Here is a 19,250-nt window from a genome sequence, read left to right on the forward strand (position 1 = left end):
ATAAAATAAATGCAGAGGACTGTGCGGTATTGGCGGAGGGAAGCGCCGTCTGAGTGCTTTCTTGTTTACAAAGCGGCAAAACATTCAGGAAGTTACATTTTCCTCAAATCTGTAGACTGATGTGCCAGTTGTTTTAGAAAAAGGTATTATATAACATGTAAAAAAGGAACATTTCAATGCTGAACACAAAGTGAAATAAATATAAGCACAGTGAGAGACTTGATGTGCACAGAGAGGTCAGCTATTCATGGCGAGCGAAGTGTCAGCTCCCTGTGTGGGTTAAAAAGACCCGTTTACTGCTGAACACCCCTCTTGTTACCTTGCCCTTCAAGCCAGAGCTCATACACACACCAGAAATAACAGCCCATCCATCACGTCATGTCAACAACATGCATTTACCTAATGAAAACAACTGGCAAACAGAGCATTAGGCCTCAGTGGCGACGGGGACGTAAACATGATTTGCATGCGGCTGTCAAGAGCATCCTTGAGTGCTTCTGAGGCTGTCCATCATACACAGGGCTCTGTACTCCAAGCAACTACAAATGGAAAGCTATAAATCACTGGGCTCATCCTGCATTGACTTACAGAGGAGAGGTCAGGCTGAGAGGGAAAACACACAGATCTGTTCATAGAGCCTTCCAAACCACCAAATGTACACCTGTCATTCTCAATCTCTCTTTAAAGGATCAGCGTGTTTAGGGATGTTAGCGTCTTAAGGTGGGACACTGCAGGTAAAAACGTTCCTTCTTCATGCACTGGTCAATTTTGAAAGTTTGGGGTATTTTATTTCCATAACATGTCTATATTTAGACTAGTGAAAAGAAAACATCCAAAATACACATTTAGGTGTTTATGTTACTAAATGTGTTTATTTGTGGTTCTAGATTTCTCCTAAATTCCCCAAAATTTAGCAGAAGATAATGCCTCATTTGCATATTTAAACATACAATTTCAGAAAACTTGTAATACAAAAAATAATAATCTTAATGTAAGTAATGAACTGGGGAAGTTTCAAGGTGGTATCTATTAGCTAAATATTTTACCCTATTCACCTGTAGTGTGTTACAAAATTGGAATTGTACAATACATATCTTTAAAGGTTTTCAAAAGAAGTTTTTTCTCGTATTCTGAGCCTGAAATTGTTGTGTGTTGTTGTGTGTGCGTGCTCTATTGTCACTTTCTATCAGCAGGGATGCTTTTTAAACTCTCTCTGACAGAGCTGCCCTACTCCAGGGAAAACATCCATGCCTTCCTTCCTGCGTTGACATAAAACTCAGAACCAAAATATGCATATGAATATTTCATGTGATCATTGAAAACAATACCCGAAACATGGACTCACACGCTCCCCTTTCTCTCTCACACTCACACACACACACTCACACACACACTCACACACACACACACACACACTCACACACACACACACACAGGCAGCAAAGAGCCCTTACTGTCAGGAATCATAAACAGTGATATCTAAAAGTGTCTGGGTGATTTCCAGAACATGATTCTTTTTCCTGTTTGTCTTTTTGAAATCTCTTCAACGTATCAACTCGCACGGCAGCAGAGAAGCACATAGGGTTCTCAACGCGGCGTCAACATGTTGAGTTGGGAGGGAACATACTGACGGTCTGAGAAAGAACACACTCCGTCGATTTCAATTTGTCAACTTATCTCCGCTTTAAAAAAAAAAAGGATTGCACGTGTAGAAAATGTTAAATTAATCAAAAGTGCTTCCAGCTCCTGGTCTTATGCTATATTTGAATTATGTCACATAAATATCCAGTTTACCCAAATTACAAAAATATATTTTAAATATATAATACCTCTTGTAGTATCGAGATAATGTATATCCTGATTTCTGAGGTGTTTTTTGTAATTTGCGTGAAACTGACTCTTCAAGAAAAGCACACGAGACGAGGTGTTGAAGATAAGTGAGCTGTGGCTCTCACTTGTTGAGTTTGGCCATGTAGATCTTGATGTGGCCAAAGTCGGGCCTCTCTGCGGCGTCCTCGGCCCAGCAGCCGTCCATCAGGATGGTCAACTCCTCCGAGTGGCACTTGCTGTCCGTCGTCGGCCGAAAGTACGGCTTCTGACCGTTCCTCACCTTCTGTACGATCTCTGCGGAGGAGAGGTCAGGGAGCAGCTGTTATACCCATCACACTCATTTCACATTTCAACAACCCTCAGCACTGATTTCTGAGGCCACATTTTCTAATTGCATCAAATCATGTTTGGGGATTTTGAATTTTTAAAGTGATTAAACTGGATATGAAACAGCCTCAATGTATTACTGATAATCAAGATGACCTACTTCATTAAACTAGACTGTCAGGGAGAAGACTGTTTATTTCTAAATAGTTATTCTTAATGAATTGTGTGTGTCACCGCGTCCCAGTCCCCGTGAAAACGAATGGAATCGGTACGCAGGCCGGAAGAGCCATTTATACAAACATATTTTGGCAGTGAGTCGTACGGTAGCCAGTTAAAAGCAGGAGGAGATTTTTCTTTATTACATTTTGGTTATGTCTGATACAGGCAGGATCAGCAAAGACAAAATGAAAATAATTGAACACTACCGCCTTTTGTCCACCAAAAGGAAAGTTCCTTGACATCGCTTTAAAGGAAAAGTGATATTATTCCATGTTCCCAGACATGGATACGTACCGCATGTGGCTAACTGAAACCAAACCAATGTTTTTCTGCATTCTAATCTCTTTTTCATATATTTTACAGAAACACAACTTTGAGTGTGAACTCAGGCTTCAATTTTCTACATTCACACAACTTCTGCAGCTGATGTCCATCGCAGGGTTATTCATGTCTCTGCATCAGTCACTGCTGAACACAGTTCACTTTGAAACCTAGAGTTTCAGGAATATTCATATTGTTTTAAAAATTCTGTTAATATTTCTGTTAATGTGCTATGTCTGCTGGATGAGCCTTAATATATTCAGCGTTGCAGATTTCTCCTCTTTGATGCATTAATCATATCAATTAAAAGGCTTGTAAGAGACATCCTCCCCGAAACGATTCCTCCACATCTTCTCCTTTCTGTCATTTCTGAAGCACACAATGACTCCAGAGAGCAGGTGCAGGCTTGCGCTGCTTGTTAATGAGTATCAGGCACTCGTACAATCAGCATCGACCGTGACTGTGAATAAGGGGCTAATCAAAGTCATGACATGGAGGAAGCACCACGGGAGGGTTTCACACTTCTACTTTGGATGTGTAAAAGTTGAACTCCTAAACTCGAATTGCTTTCGAAGTTTAAGTTTTTCCTGCTGTCGCTAAGCAGAAACAGCACTGGAGGTAAAAGTAGATGTTGGTGAAGAAACCGGTCAAACCGCAACATGTGTGCAGGAAGCCGAAGAGCCAAAGTGTCAGCAGCGATTAAGCTCCGATTTCTAACTTGAGAAGATAACAATAATGTGTTGGAGCTTCCAGAGAGAGAAAGCTACTGCAAAGGAAAGGTCTCTCAAGAAGGCTGTTGTCCAAATAATGATGTCATGTTGGTACTAAGCCATTTAGCTATGAGCTACTGTGTATCAGCCGGTTTCTTTCCTCTGTTGATGCTCTTGAGCAGGGGTGGGGAACCTTTTTCCTATCAGGGGCCATTTTATTTTTTTAAGGAGCCATACTAATTATTGAACTCATAACCTCTGCAATTTTTTTTAAGACGCAGCCCATTCATCTCACTTTTCTTTCATGCTGTGCAAAAAAGCAACTTTTTTATCCATGTATCTTTCTGTTTTATCAGACATCAGAAATCCTTTATTAGTCCCACAACGGGGAAATGTATCTTGTTACAGCAAAAGAACATATGAAGTAAAAAGGCAGTACACAATAATTAAATAGAATAAAAGAATAATATAAGTACCAAGTGGTTGATAGAAGATAAAGTGAGTATTGCACATGGCAGTGATAACTGCACAGCAGTGGTGGAACAGTCTGTTCTTGGTGTGGGGGTCTACCTCTCTATCTCTCCATGTTTGTATGTTACGCTCTGCAGAGAGCTGCTTGTTGGGCCAAACTCCGCCGAAGAGCGTTAACTTTATCCAAACGCACTCGTCCTTTCAGCTCGTGCAGTTCGGCATGTTTTGTGCTGTAATGACGCTCGAGATTATTATCACCGCAAGCGCGTCGGCACAAACTAGGACACACTGGCCTTTTACTTCCACAAAGAAATAATTGTTCGTCCATTTCTCCTGGAAAGTGCGACATTCCACATCCACCTTTCTCTGTTTTACACTCGCCACGCTGCGTTCACTGATGTTAATGACCGTCTCGTTTAATATTGAAGTTTGACATGACGTGACCACGTGATGACACGTTCCACTCGTGTTGTGTTCAAGGACCATGACCTTGGCCAGGAAAAACAGTTGCCCGTTTAAAATATTGCCTTCTAGTTCTTTTTTTCTAGTGGATTTATTTTGCCGTATATGGCCCGGAGGCCGGAGGTTCCCCACCCCTGCTCTTGAGGCTCAACCTACAACGTATTATACCCATTGTAGGTCAAACTAAAGAAATGAAGGAGCCAGGGGGAGGGGGGTATCTGAGTCGCACATAACTTGGATATTCTCTGAGATTATAAAGTCATACATTTATGATAAAATTGTGTTTTTATCTGCAGTGGAGGGACAGTAATACAAACCAATTTGGAATATACCCATTTAATTAGTCTAACTCAAGACACATCATTGCACATCACTGACTGGTGGCTGGTCATGCTGTGGGCTCACATCTACTTTGTTGTTTGTTGAGTTTTATTTTATTTTTGTATCTCATTGGCAGAGATACAAAAACACAGCACACATACAATAACTGCTTAAGCTGCCTAAATTGACATTTTACATTGTATAATTGTATCTCTCATTTCACTTTTATTATTTCCTTTACTGTGCTTTATTTGGGTGTTTCTCATGTTTTCTTTTGTGACTCCACCTGCCTCTGACATCTGGCCAACATGTGTTCTATGTTTGTGTACGGAGCTGCAGGGCTGCCATATAGTAGTCTGACCTTACCAGGGTCCCCTTTGAAATGTCAGGTGAAGGCAATGAATGAAGTTCCTATTAAGTGAACTTCAGTCTGTTCAGTCTTCAGAAACATTTCTCAGACTCGGTTGTTATAAAGAACTTATATAATGTTACAGAAATATGGTTTTCTTTGGGCTTTACTGACACAAAACACTGATGTATCCGTTGGATTTACTTTTCTTTTGTGTTCATGTTTTACATGTTAGTTTGTTGCATGCTTGAGTGGTCAGCTGACCTCCGTGAGGTCTATAAAAGACACTTGTGTTTACCTTTGGGGCTGAGGTCCATGCCCTCCACATAGAAAGGCCCATTCCTCAGGGCTATTTCCTGCAGTATGATGCCAAAACTGTACACATCACCCTTCTGAGTGCCTTCAGGAGGATGGCGGTCGTATATGAGTAACTCCGGAGCCGTCCACATCTTCTCTGGGAAACCAAGATACAGAAGAACTCATAAAATGTCTGTAAAACAGAGGCCGATGTTTTAGATTCAGTACTGCATCCATATTCAAGAACTCCACTTACTTGCATAGAGTGCGTGCGAGTCATCGTTTTCGCAGGACGAGCGGAAGCTGGCCAAACCATAATCCGTGATTTTCAAAACAAATCGACTGTCCACCACGCAATTAGATGACTTCAAATTTCCATGGCAGCTAATGTAGCTGTTGTGGAGATAGTTCATTCCCTGGTGGAGAGGAGCGTTAAGTCAAGCATTAAGGGGTGTTTTTCCTCCACAGCAAATCATACATAACACACAAATCCTGACATGTGGAAATAATACGCTCAGACAAGTGGATGTATGCTGAAGGTTTTGAAAAGAGGCCGTGTTTCAAGGACGGCACAGTCACGGGGGAATTCTGTCAAATTACTGTTAATTCCTTTGGGAAAAGGACGGCGGGTACTGAATGTACTTGTGTTCAATATTTAGTGGAAACGGTGAGTCAAACATCCCTCTGAGCTCCACAGCAGCGCCTCTTCTCCGCAGAGCGCTGATATCTGTGTGGAGACATTTAGCCGCAGCTTCGTCATGCATGCAGTTCAATATCCAATTCATCCAAGAGGCCGCTGACAAAAAGCCTCTTTGTGAGGACAGATTAAAAATAATCTTCTGAATTAAGTCCGTGATTAGTTTTGATTAAGCTAGGAGGACGTTTTTAGCAAAGTTTCTGAATATGTTTCTGTCCTACTTTACACTTTATAGCAGTAATATATACTGTAGTTTCACTGTGCCAAAAAACATTTGTGTGCGTGCTGGACTTTACTCTCTTTTCCTTTCACAAACTGCTCATGTAAAACCATGGCAACAGAGACATCTTGTGTGTGTCTCAAACACACAAAGCGTCTAATTTAAAGTTGAAAAAGCCACTTTTTTACCAACCTTTATATAAAAATATCATATACATCTATGTAAGCCCTGATAGGCAAGTGAGAATGTTTTTTAGGTGATCCAAGTCTGATAAATAGTTTTCTCTCCTGTGTTTACGACTTAACAATAGATACAAAGAAAAAAGTTTTGCAAGGATTATTTCTTCTTACTTTGCTCTCCGTATGTTTTATTATCCTGACTCTGCTCTCTATCATTTGTTTGCAGAGCTTTCAGTCTGAACGTCACGTACCTTCACTATGTCATTGATCAGCGAGTAGCGGAACATCCAGTCCAGGTTGATGCTCTCATTCTCCAAAATGTCCTGGAAAAACAAAAATAGAAAATACAAGAAAGAGCAGAAAATGTTTAAAAGTCAGTTTTCTACAGTTTTCAGTTTCCTTATCTTTTAAACATCCAAGAGCCTCGCAGCAGCCAGGACGTTTATTTTGGGACTAAATACAGAACCACCTTCAGTCCAGATACCCTGTATTCTTTTTCATCCTCAGGGTCACACACTCAGCCCTGCAGGACGTTTATCCTCAAATGCCCCGCAGCCGGCCAGTTACTGGAATCTCACATCAGCTGCAGCTATATGCCTTTTACACAGAAGTCTCTCTACATAAGTGTGAGTGATGAAGACCATGGCTGAGTTTCCCATCGTTTTCCAGCTCGTCCATTTAACCCTTTAAAGAAGCCGCTGACATGTGGGGAACTCAGAGTGCAGGCCAAGAACAAGTTCACTTAAGGCATCCTGTACTTCTTATGGGAATACAAAGAAATACAAATCGCAAAAGATTGAATATGAGACAAAGACAAAAATATGTCAGACTTCAAAGGTGAGCTCTGCACGTACTTTGAGCTCCCTGCAGACTAAATACACTCGGTGCTGTAGAGCTCAGTGGGCAGAGCTCCGCACAAACACTGCCAGGAATAGCAGTTAGACCAGGATCTCTATGCTGAAACTGTTTGTCTTGTGGTGCTGCAACAAGGAAAGTCACATCGGTTGGCCTATGTCAGAAACCTTTTATTTAGGGTTTAATTAGGCTGCACCTTTCATGCATTAATGTATTAATCACTAAGAAACTTCTGTTTGTCTCCAAGTACAAAACTCCCAGCTGACAAAATATCACACATTCACTTTTGGTATTAAAGTTAAACACATTGCATGTCCCCGTCTACATGTATACAGATATTTTAGAAAAATGAGTTTCGGCCTCTCGTACACACGCAAATGGAGTTTTTTTTGTTTTTGTAAACACCTGCTAAGGTGCAGATTTATCGAAACTCTTACTTTGTTCTCCATGGTGTGGACATGGGAAATGGAGATGACATCATCTCCTCAATTCACCATTGCCCACCACTACAATGGCTCGTCGTGCGTCCACACATATGAGTCACATTTCGGTTTTGGCAATGCACCGATGTCGCCTTTATCTCCACATACTGGCCTGGCGAGCGTTTGTAGTTGTTTTTAAGTTCTAATATGGATGGAGATATTTTGAAAAACTGAGGTTGTGCGGACAGAATCTTGTGAACGTTAATGAATGTGAAAATATGTTTTTGTTTCTGATTTCAGACAGAGCCGAGAAACAAGGATGTGAATGTAAAATAAACATGGCACATGTATAGAGGCTGCAACCAACGCTTATTACACTTTATTTATTGATGTTAATATATTTTTTCAATTTTAGTCTGTTAAATAGTGAAAAATGCGGTGGGGATATTTCCAACACACTAAGTTACAATAATGTAAAACAAAGAATTATTGAAGCTGGACGAGAGGACTTCTTTCCCAAAATGTTGAACCTTTCCATAATTGTTGCTGAACTATTGAAATTATATATTTTTGTCAAATAATGAATATACTGGATTGTAGAGCAGATGTGTGGCATTTTTTGAATTGTGCCTGATCCATTTACATAATCCCCTCCAGACATTTTGCCAGACATAATATACTCTGCTGCTTTGTTTTTTCAACAAATAAATTAAATGACCTTGAAAATAATCAAGTATAATTCAAGTATTGTTTGTTTCAAAAGTGTAGCTGCTGAACAGGAGCTGCCTCCTACGCAGTGAAACGCCAGCCTCAGTATTATGTACCTTCACACTTATGTAAGTTGCATTCTGAACCACAACTGGTGTCGAAACACAAAATGTCACAAAAACTCGTCACCGCACAGCTCAAACATCCAAGACAATTAGCAATACAAGCAAACAAAATGTATTCGTTAAATGACTTTTGACCATTTTTTCTTAGTTATGGAGTGATAAAAAAATCCCCTCAGTAAAAATAATAACATATCCAATGTTCACATTTCTGTCCCGGAAATATATGTACAAACTAAATTCAAATTTTTACATTTGAACTTGTAAAATGTAAGTTTTCAATGGGGAAGTTTCATTTTGATCCTATTCACCTGTAGTCAAGTATTATGACGGTTTGACACTGATATGAAGTCATTTGTCAGGCCTTTCCCCAGCCATAGAGTAGGAATGTGTAAAACTAGAAGTATAGGAGCGGGCGAGGTTACCTGCAGGCTGCCTCGGGGACAGTACTCTGTTACGATGCAGATGTTGGGATGGTCAATGCAGGCTCCGATGAACCTGGTTAGATGGTTGAACTGAACGTCTCTCATCTGAAAATAAGCACACAAACACACTGCAACTGTGAGTGCAACCCTTTCCAAACATCACATTCCCAAACCCCATGGAAACAGAGGAACGGGGGGGGACTAACGGTTCATTGATATACAAGTTTTTGAGAATAACACAGTTCATCAAAATAGTCTATTTGCAGTCGGCTAGTTGGCACAGTGTCTTTTTCTACGTGTTGAGACGCATTCCTGCTCAGGGCACCCTTGTTGAAACATGTGCATGTGCATAAATTGCCCTTGGAGGTTTATGAATGAGCCTGTGTGCTAAGGGTGATGAAAAAAAAAAAGGTGTTGAGAGGATGTACGGAGCAGAAATATTAGAGCGGAGCAGGCAGAACGTGTAAAACTGCTCGACATGGAAAACAATCACACACTGGTTTTACAATACAAAGGTCTTCCAAAACAGGAATGACTTTAATGTAAAATGAGTGACAGCAGAGATGTTTGATGTTAAGTGATTAAGAGGGAACATTTTCCTTTTTAATGAGAAAGTGTGTTTTATAGAAACAAGTGTTGACGTCGTCCTCGTGCTTTCATTCCGGCCCGTATCAGTGTTGACAGAAGCACTGGGGGGGAAGAGACGTTTCAAGCAGCCGGCATGAAACTTCAAAAAAGGTGTTCACAATTTCAACAGTGTACTTTTCCTCTTTGAGAACACTGAGTGACAGCCGCTCTCACACCAAAAGCAGGGAGTTAGTCGCTCCTGTTTCACAGCTCCGGAGATGTTAGCCTACCCTTTGGCCTATATAATTTCCCCTGCTGCACACTGGTGAGGAGGGGGAGGAGAAGCACCGGGGAGGAGAAGCACCGGGGAGGAGGAGGAGGAGGAGGAGGAGGAGGAGGAGGAGGAGGAGAGAGTGCTAGAAGACAAGTGGTTAAGTTTCCACTGGCAGGCCAGTCTCTTCCCCCATCTGGTTGGCTGTTTCATGAGCTGAGGTTTGACAGCCGATCAGGTCCCCGGGGCGTCTGAGAAGCTGCCAGCTCAGACAGCACAGCAGCTTCTCTCCCATGTGTGCCTGCTGACTGACCGAGAGGCCGCCGAGGCGTCCAAGAAGCCCAAACTGCTCTCTTCCAGCGGGCTGCAACTCACGCGCAAAAAAAAAAAGGACCAAAAATATAGATAGACAGAGTTGGAGTAAGAGATGAGAAGAGAAGTGAAGAGATGGCCAAATTATTTTCCCCACGAGTGTTCATCTTGTTCATGAGCACCAATGTAATGTCATGTGTTTCCAAACTGTGCTTCCATCACCAAACCACATGTTTCCCCGTCGGCTTCCTCATCGCTCTCTCGTAAAGATTTCCGAAGTCAAACTTCATCACACACTGCTGGTGATGATGATGAAGACAGATTAAAGGAATACTTCCCCTGCAGACCCCCCCCCCCCCCTTGTGTTACCTTGAATTTGAACTCTAAAACCTCACTATTTAAAACCCTCTCCCACAGAAACAGCCTCACCCTTGCCCTCTTGCACTTTTCGTCCGTGCGAGTAAGTTTATGCGGAAGTGTTTTAAGTAGTGAGGTTTCATTGAATCGTGAGTAGTGTGAGCGTTTTGAAACAGATGTTTTGATAAAGCTTTGCTGTTGTTAAACGCGGCCTCGACTTTACGTTTTTTTTATCCTCGTTCACCGTGGAGGCATGCGAGAAAAACGTTTTCTTCAAGGATTCAAGGAAACACTGGGTGAGTAATTGATATGCAAATAGCCATTTTGCGGGTGAAGTATTCCTTTAAGAATGTTAACTCTTGAACAAGCAACATCCTGCAGTGGTACTGGTCGGACATGCTAATAAGGAGCCAGGCGCCACGTCCAAAAAAATAAAGAAATAAAGCTTTTTCAGGAACTTGTTCTGTAAAGCAGGTAGAGTGATTGAACCATGTATGGTCTTTTCCCTGCAGTAGTAAGTACACTGATGCCAATTCATGTTTGTTTTATTTTGAGTGAGTGGATAAAGGATTTGCTGAATACGGATGGAGATGGATATTTTTTTTCAATTCACCCCCAAAGTCTCTACGCAGGGCTCACACTGAAGACGCTCCGATGGTGACATCGCTCTTCTGAAGAAAGTAGACTAAAAGTGAAACTGCGAGCAGAATAGAGGCTGTATCACTACACCCCAAAATACAAAAGTGTTGGACGGAAGTATTTCACTATTTCGTACTAGTTTCTAAAATAAAATACAGAAGTAACAGCGTGGACTGTGAACTGTAGTTAAGGTACCATGACAGCAAATGTCCGGTCATCCTTGGAAGCAAATCTCGACCCTTTTTTCTGCTGATATTAGTGAGCTTTGTACAGTATGTGTTTACTAAGTCAGAAATATAGTGTGGAGCCAATATGTTTAATTCCTTATGAGGAATTTGAACTGTATTGAACTGTTATTGGAAACCAGTGAAGGGATACCAAAATTGGCGTTGGTTGAAAGTCTTGGACCTACAGTTCAAGAACTCCTGAAACACAGGAGGTTTTAAATATAATAAATCATTGGTCCAAGGTCCTTGTATGTTGCACAGTTTGTTATGCTCCATGACACATTTGTGATTTTTGGCTACTTAAATCAAATCAAGCCGACTTGATTAATTCTAAATAATCCACTCAAAAGGATAAACAAAATCATTTATTGGACACTTACATGTTTGAGTTCCAGTAAAACTTGTCTGGTCAGCTCTATCCTCTTCTTGTTGACATGCTTGATGGCCACCAGGTTCCCCTGTGTGCAGCACGAGAAGAGAGAGCAATGAGTCTGAGGGTCAACACGGATTTATGTCTCACTTTATACACAGCTTTTTTAAGACTCTTAAGACCATGACGAGGATGCACTTGGTTCTCCATGTAAATAAAGAAGAAAAAAAAACACACTGATGCTATAAAAGGTGCAAACAAGGACCATAAAAATGGAGAGAGGAAATACAGCAGCATTCAGAGGAGCAAACAGCATCTTTCAGTATAGCCTACAGGTACATTTGGGGCCTATTTCAGTCTGCTGCAGCACAAGAAGAATTGTATATGTCGCTTTGATATGTGAGGATCAGTAAGGAGGAAGCGAGGTGAATATCTCAGAGCCACAGACGTGACAGACTGGAGGAGAGCGCTGTTGTAGCAACTACGAACAGCTCATGTGTGAGTCCATGTGAGCTCAACACTTATTCAGAAGAAGATATACAGTTAGGAGCTGACGATGGCCGTATGTCTGAAAGCAGATACATTTGGATTCTGACTGCTGAATAAAAAAGGTAATTTTCCAGTATTTGTCGAGGCTCTCTCTGTTTGAGCTTTCAGATGTCAGATTTAAACACCTCTGGTTTGTATTGAATTTGAGAAGCATATCGGTGACTCCAATGATCTAGCTGTAGCATGACCTCAGCATTTATATAAAATCTGCATCATGCAAACGAACACAAAGACAGCTATCTCATTATTCAGCAGGCTCTTTGTCACATTTCCTCACACCTCCTCCATCTTAAGTGGATAAATTAACAGCGGCAACAAGTTGATGGCCATGTCCAGACTGCGAGGCGGGAGTGTAGAAACAAAGAAAGAAAGAAAAAATAGAAGGAGAAATTGACGCATTCTGCAGCTCACATTAAAACCAACTACCTAAATTCACCCACACTTTCTCTTTCTCTCTCCTCTCCAGCTCTCCAGCTTTTCTCCGCGAGTGTGCACATGTGTGGGTGGGGAAGAAGTGTGCAGGAGTTGAAAATGTCAGAACTCACTAAGCCTTACCTTAAAATAGCCCGTTTTTGCAAATAGCTGATATTTTCCATGGGCAGTTATCAGGGAGCCATAGCTAGAGCCTCTCTGAGAAAGTAGAAAGGAGGAGTGAGAAGGGGAAAAAATAAGTCAGTTAGCTGTGTTTAGATTAGAGCAAAGAGGATTAAATACTAGTCATTTAAAACTGCTTCTCAAAAAGGGTTCATCCAATGACACATATCGAAAACACATGAAATTGCCTTTGACTTATATTTGAGAAAATAAAGTGTTTTCAGTTTTTATAACACCAACTCGAGTCCTTGGGCAAATGTCTGCAGTGCACACAGAGTGAAAAGGAAGTGGGCGCACTGCATACAGTCAGCACAGTCAACTACACATTTTGTATAGAATGCAAATGTTGGCAACACATGGCACGCTGGAAAATACATTGGTCTGGAAAATGCCTGTGTTTTCCACACGCACATTATCCCAGGAATTGGATGGAAAACCACTAATGAAAAAGGTGTGCGCATGTGCTTTTCATGAACGCTTGCATGTGTGGGGACGAAACACAACCCGAAAGAGATGCATTAGCCCTCAGACAACAGAACCTGATACTTGAAGAACGTGATGAGGTATTACATATGTAGGGACCAGGGCCAGACGGGGGCTTATTTTAACAATCATTTAATAGGCCACCGCAAAACCCAGCCACCTTCAATAAACCACAGGGAAAGCTTTCAGGAATGTGTGAACTAACAAAGGAACTGGACTCTCTCAGGGCGGCAGCTTTTCTTTTTCTAAGAAAAACCACAAAGTGCATTTTAATACACAGCACACAGTGTGTAAACACTTCTAACATGTCAACATTTGCATTTTTGATTCGTGGCAGGTCCAATTTTGAAGAAGTGACATCTCTGGAACCAATAATCCAGACGGTCCTGTCCAGAAAAGACGGCTGTGTAGGTCGTCTGTGCACCAGACTGTGGCGACCCATACTCACGATTAATGTTAGGCAGCGACCTGTAGTGGCTGTAGTATTTATGCGGGAGCAAAAGAAGTCAGGTGATGTAGCACAACAACAAAGTCCGCGTAAGGAGGAGGTTGAGGTGGGTGGATTGGTCAAAGAAGCACAGGACTTTCACCGCAGGCACCCAGTTAAAATGTCATCAGGCGATTACATTGTAATTAGGTGGTAATCAGACTGGGAGATGTGGCTCTGATGAGGGTTCGACACAGACAAGTAGGTTGTTATCATCGTGGTTGGGCCGCGAAAGAGGGAATAGAAGACGTATATGTTTGTATGAATTAAAACAGGAACAAACGGTCAGGTGGAGAAGTATAAAGAGCGTGAAACTCTGTTTGGGGAGGAGGTCGGGAGTTTCACTTTCACTTTACAATCGTAATTATTTTGAACCCAGAGTACGATCATTGTTCAAAACGTAACGTGTCTTTTAGCTTCACAACGTGTTACAACGTGTTGTTTTCAAGATTCTATAACGTGTTGTATTTATGTTTCTCACATCGATGATGAAAACCTACTGGTCTGTGACTATTATCACCAATTTAATCGCCTGATAACATTTGAGATGGGTGACCCTTGTTTGTGTCCCGCGGGAACACGCTGACTTATTTAAACTTACCTACGTAAGTTACCTTATGTAACGTGCTTAACTTACATAATATACTTAAGTTACATCACATACGTAACATACTTAACTAACAAATGTAACCTTAAACGTACTTATTTTAAGCCAAACCATGATCTTTTCATAAATCTAACCAAGTAGAGTGCAGGTACATAAATCTGTACTTCCAGAAGTAAGAAGATAATGTACCTGTGAGAGGGTGAGCCGACTGCCGGCTCGTTTGTGGTATTTATTGGGGCTCTCGAACTGAAGGTCCTCCCACCGAATCCTCCACAGCATTCCAGCCAGCTCTTTCTCTAGCTTCAGTTTCCTGCAAAAAGGGAGAAACCAGGTGGTGAAATCAACAAGGACAGCAGCACAAAGAACAGAGGAACGATAAAGTGGGTTGGTTCGGAGGTCTTGCGGAATTGCAGAGTTGTGACTTAAGTCTTTCAAATTTCTAGAAATCCTTCAGAGGCGAGGTGGTCTGTTGACTCACGGTTTTATTTTAAGGAATAAGTGGGTGGCATTTAAAATAACATGGATTTAATCTGGAAAGTCATTTTAAACAAAGAGTTAAATGCTCCATTTGTGCAGTTTCTCCGTCTTTCTGGTGGCATTTCCTGAGATAGCGCTCTCAGCACTGATTGCAGATTGTTCACGTCCAGTCCGCGTGATGTTCGTGCTTTAAGTACGCAGGCTTGCATGTTTGTATTTTATTAGAAGGCAACTTCACAGGGCCATATGCTCTACTGATTGAACTTTGATGAAATGGAAAACTACTTTTTAGGTGATTTTTGTTATAGTCCTGGTGGACAAAGGGCTCTTTCTTTCGACCATATGCAACAACAGTACACAGTATTAAACACCCATACTGGAGTTTAGTTAAATGAACAGATTTAAAATGAAGTAAATAGAATTGTTAACATTTAACAACTAGTACTGAGTTTGACCCTTATAAAAAAACATGTAATCACTATTTGTGACGACTTCATTTGAAATGATGACTTGATTGAATGCCATGCTCAGAAAGCTTGTGAGGACTCAAAGGTCTTTTCTTCTAAGAAAAATAAAAAACAATGATAACCATGACGAAGATTAGAATCCACTTCAGCTCTCACTCCCACACTCTCACTTATTGTTTAACAAACTCACTCAGATGTTCTAACCTTATCTTAGTACTAACGCTGGTACAAAAATAACTTCCAACTCAAACACTGTAAAACATAATGGTTCCTTAAAACTGAAAGATTTAAAGTAGCTGGTCCAGTTAAACATGATAAACAAGTTAAAGTCTTAAATGACTTGAACAGTCTTCTATGATTGTTTTAGCTCAAAATTCACAACAGAACAGAATGTGAACACAAAACATGTGACACAAGTGTGAGGCTCAACACCTCACTTAGCATGAGATGAAATAGAGCTGTATCAACACAGGTCATGCACCGTGCACCATGTTTATCAGAGCTTCACATTGCAAATGTTCATCAATGAATATTAATCATCTTCACATAGCGTCGCCAAACAGTAACTAATTCTCATTAAAACAGTTTGCAACGGTCGTTAAAACAGATTAATTTTAATGAATGTTTAATCATGTAGAGTAAGACTGAAGACTAAGCCAACACTGTAATGCTGTGAAACACAATTTAGATTACAGGAGCAGAAACTTAACACGACATTTTATTGTCAAAAATGAAAATAAATGTATTGTAAAGGTGGGGAAGTGATAAGCAGTTATGTTGCAATGCTGCTCACATGAAACTACAGAATGCGTGTTACATTGATTTAATGGTGTGTGTGTGTGTGTGTGTGTGTGTGTGTGTGTGTGTGTTTGTGTGTGTGTGTGTGTGTGTGTGTGTGTGTGTGTGTGGGTGTGTGTGTGTGTGTGTGTGTGTGTGTGTGTGCATTTGAACCGTGCTAATATGAAGTAGCTGTATGCTTGTGCATGTGATTTAGTGTTGTGAAACTTTGTATGTACTTTTCTGTTTAGAGGTTCAACTCTGGCAGGTCAGTCTGGCTTTGTGTGTGCAAAGTTTTGCATATTGGACAATGTTGGGAATAATGAACCAAAGCAATCGTGATATAATGCAACACACTGTTCAGTAAAGATACATTTTTTACAACTGTTATTGAACAAACTCCACACAAACTCTCCAGCAGGCTACAACACAACACAGTTTTGGTATTTCTGGTGTTTAATTTGTCCCAGTCAGTGTAAGTTTCCAAATGATGCAATATAATTATGAGATCCATCCTCTCGCTGATCACCTCTGTCTCCTGTTTGGTGAATTATGGGGGGGAAATAGATAGAAACTGCTTCACAACAACAAACAACCTCCAAATGTCTGAACAGCCGAACCAGATGAATAAATCGAGTCATTCTCATGTCAGTTTGACATGTTTTGAGTGTTATTTATGTTTGTTTATTATCAGTCTGACTCCCGAACACTGAGCACCACAGAGGGAAGAGGCATTCCAGAGAATCAACACATCTGGGTCAAATCTAAGAGGAGCTGCTGTTTCTGGACACCCAATGATTTACAGCAAAACACTTTTCAAAAATGAAACTATCCGTACAGTCTGGAGAGGAGTTTTTTGGGAGGGAGGGGGAAATTCATTTTCGGTTTGAAACACTTAGAAATGAAAAGCGAGCAGAGTCCATACATTCCAAGCTAATCTAAAAGGTGTAAAACACTTCCAGATGGCGCCAGAAATATTATTGCAGCGTTTGCATATCACTGCGTCTTACCCTTTCCCTGAACCACCCCAGTTGGCCCCAAAAGTGGCTCCTTTTTTTTTTTTTACCTTTATTTCACCAGGGACAAAATGTGTAGTCGGACAATCCAGAAAGTTTAAGGGGATTCGGATGCTTGTTTATGTCTACAAATACTCCAGGCTGTGCATATGTGCAACCATTTGGAGGACAGGAAACACCATTTAACCACCAGTGCCCTCCAGCCCTATCCACCACCAAGCAAAAAAAAGGTATTTTTCTATTTAAGGAGCCTCATTTAGAGACCTCTGGCAGCCATAGGGGCAAAGTGTGGCGCTCCACACTGGGCCTATTGTTTCATAAGTCCCACATGTGAATACCTCTGCTGGACCTGCCCCTCCATTAAAACAACAGAGCAACTGCTGCTTTGCTCAACATCCCCTCACGCTAATGCTTCACGCCAGACTCCAAGATCAACGAGAGCTGCCGACCGTCCACCAGGTTAAATCTACTGCAGGGACCATATTTAACCTCGCTCCATGAAAAGTAGAAATCAGTGAGCATTATTTCATTTTTCATGTTTTCGCAGTGTTCATATGTTGAAAAAATCCCCGTTTTGTCATTGAATTCAACTTGATAAAAGAACACCATCATCGCCTTATTGCAGGTTCTGACACTAAGGCTAAGTTACTTATTAATGTTTTTCTGCAGCGCGCATGTTTAACCACAAAGCAATACAAAGAAGCACACCATTTAATACACAGGTTGCTTTTTATTCAATTATATATTCACCAAATTTTACGATTGTGTATATATTTTAGCGGCAATAGTTGCGAGTTGTATCATTTCAGAGGAAGCAACCTATTAATAACCTAAACTATCCAACCAGCCACAAAGTTCTGATACAAAATGCACCAATCATTTCACAGGTCTGGCCTCCTTGTATTGCTCATTTGGTGTTTCTTAACTTTTTCTGCCCTGTGAACTTTAAAATTCCCACTTCCCCAGCTATTAGAAATTATATTTATCTGAGTATAAAATCTTTATCTTTATTTATTTTTTAAAACACATAAGCAGCAGCAAATACATAATGTATGTATGTAAGAAAATAATTTATTTTCTATAAACAATTTCATATTAAAAATATATAAGATACATATTAATATATCATTCTTATTAATTGCAACCCCCTATACATACCCCAAGGTTAAGAAAAGGTTAATCAAACTCAGCTGATTGATCTGAGAATAACTACGAACAGTGACAAAACTACAAAGTGTTTAACATTTTAGTGGCGTTGATATAGGTCAAGTAGTGAACATGGAGGCCTCTCAGAAGCCGGCTGTAAACATCTCGGCTGTCGGCTTCTCTGTCCATCAGCAAAGCTCCACTGGTGTCTGCAGAAACAGGAAGTGATTTGTTAGCCTTTAGTATGAAACAGAGCAGTCACAGATACTCTTCTAACTTCTGCTAATGATGTATTTTATGCTTTTTACTTGAACAGGAGGTTTACTTTTACAGTTTCATGGCCATGGGGCGCATGAAGTCAACTCAAAATCAAATAAAAGACAACATGTTCAGTTCTTTGAGAAATAGCTTTCGATATATAAAACTGTCATTTTTGTTAATGTTGAATCTAAATATTAACAAAAAAAACTGAAGGTCAGGGCTAAAAATGCACCACAGAGTTTCCCTGTTGAAACACTTGTTGCCACAAGTCACTAAATGTTACACATGGAGCACTGGGTTGCACCAGCAATGCTTAAATTCAAACATAGCCTATTTTAAATGTCCTTTTTTTGTAACTTTGTGTTTACGCACTGCTAACATTTTAAGGGTTGCACCAGCTAAAATAGTTGCAACATAGGTATAAGTTACAACTTTAATCTTACATCTGGGCCTTAGTAAGTCCTCAATAAAATATGCGTTTGCATGGCGCATCGTTTTGACAGGTGGGATAACTTTGTGAGCGAAATTATACCGGCTGTTTTGCGTAGGAAACACATGCTCCGTGATAGAATACACCGCTTGGACATTTATGATGACTTTGATTTATACTAGCGGTTATACTATACATCTTTCTACAGTCAGACACCCTGAAACACAAACTAACGTCAACATGGCATGATACCTACAGGGCTAGCAATGCTGGTAAGT

At 40.7% G+C, this 19,250-nt stretch overlaps 1 protein-coding gene across 2 annotated transcripts in view; it reads right to left on the reverse strand.

Moving 5' to 3' along the window:
* The window catches only part of npr2 (natriuretic peptide receptor 2), a 61,307-nt gene that overhangs the window by 11,353 nt on the left and 30,704 nt on the right, over window positions 1-19,250 (reverse strand). Inside the window, exons 8-15 of one of the 2 annotated variants that reach the window (XM_029444344.1) lie at window positions 14,588-14,708; window positions 12,783-12,857; window positions 11,689-11,766; window positions 8,936-9,040; window positions 6,655-6,726; window positions 5,564-5,723; window positions 5,309-5,464; window positions 1,956-2,124 (exon numbers count right to left, since the gene is read on the reverse strand). In XM_029444344.1, the coding sequence (XP_029300204.1) occupies window positions 1,956-2,124; window positions 5,309-5,464; window positions 5,564-5,723; window positions 6,655-6,726; window positions 8,936-9,040; window positions 11,689-11,766; window positions 12,783-12,857; window positions 14,588-14,708 (936 nt within the window). Of the gene's footprint in view, window positions 1-1,955; window positions 2,125-5,308; window positions 5,474-5,563; window positions 5,724-6,654; window positions 6,727-8,935; window positions 9,041-11,688; window positions 11,767-12,782; window positions 12,858-14,587; window positions 14,709-19,250 lie in introns of both variants that reach the window. The other variant, XM_029444342.1, reaches the window with a different exon arrangement.

This window comes from Cottoperca gobio, chromosome 12, assembly GCF_900634415.1.
Source record: "Cottoperca gobio chromosome 12, fCotGob3.1, whole genome shotgun sequence".
NCBI classification, from domain to species: Eukaryota; Metazoa; Chordata; class Actinopteri; order Perciformes; family Bovichtidae; genus Cottoperca; species Cottoperca gobio.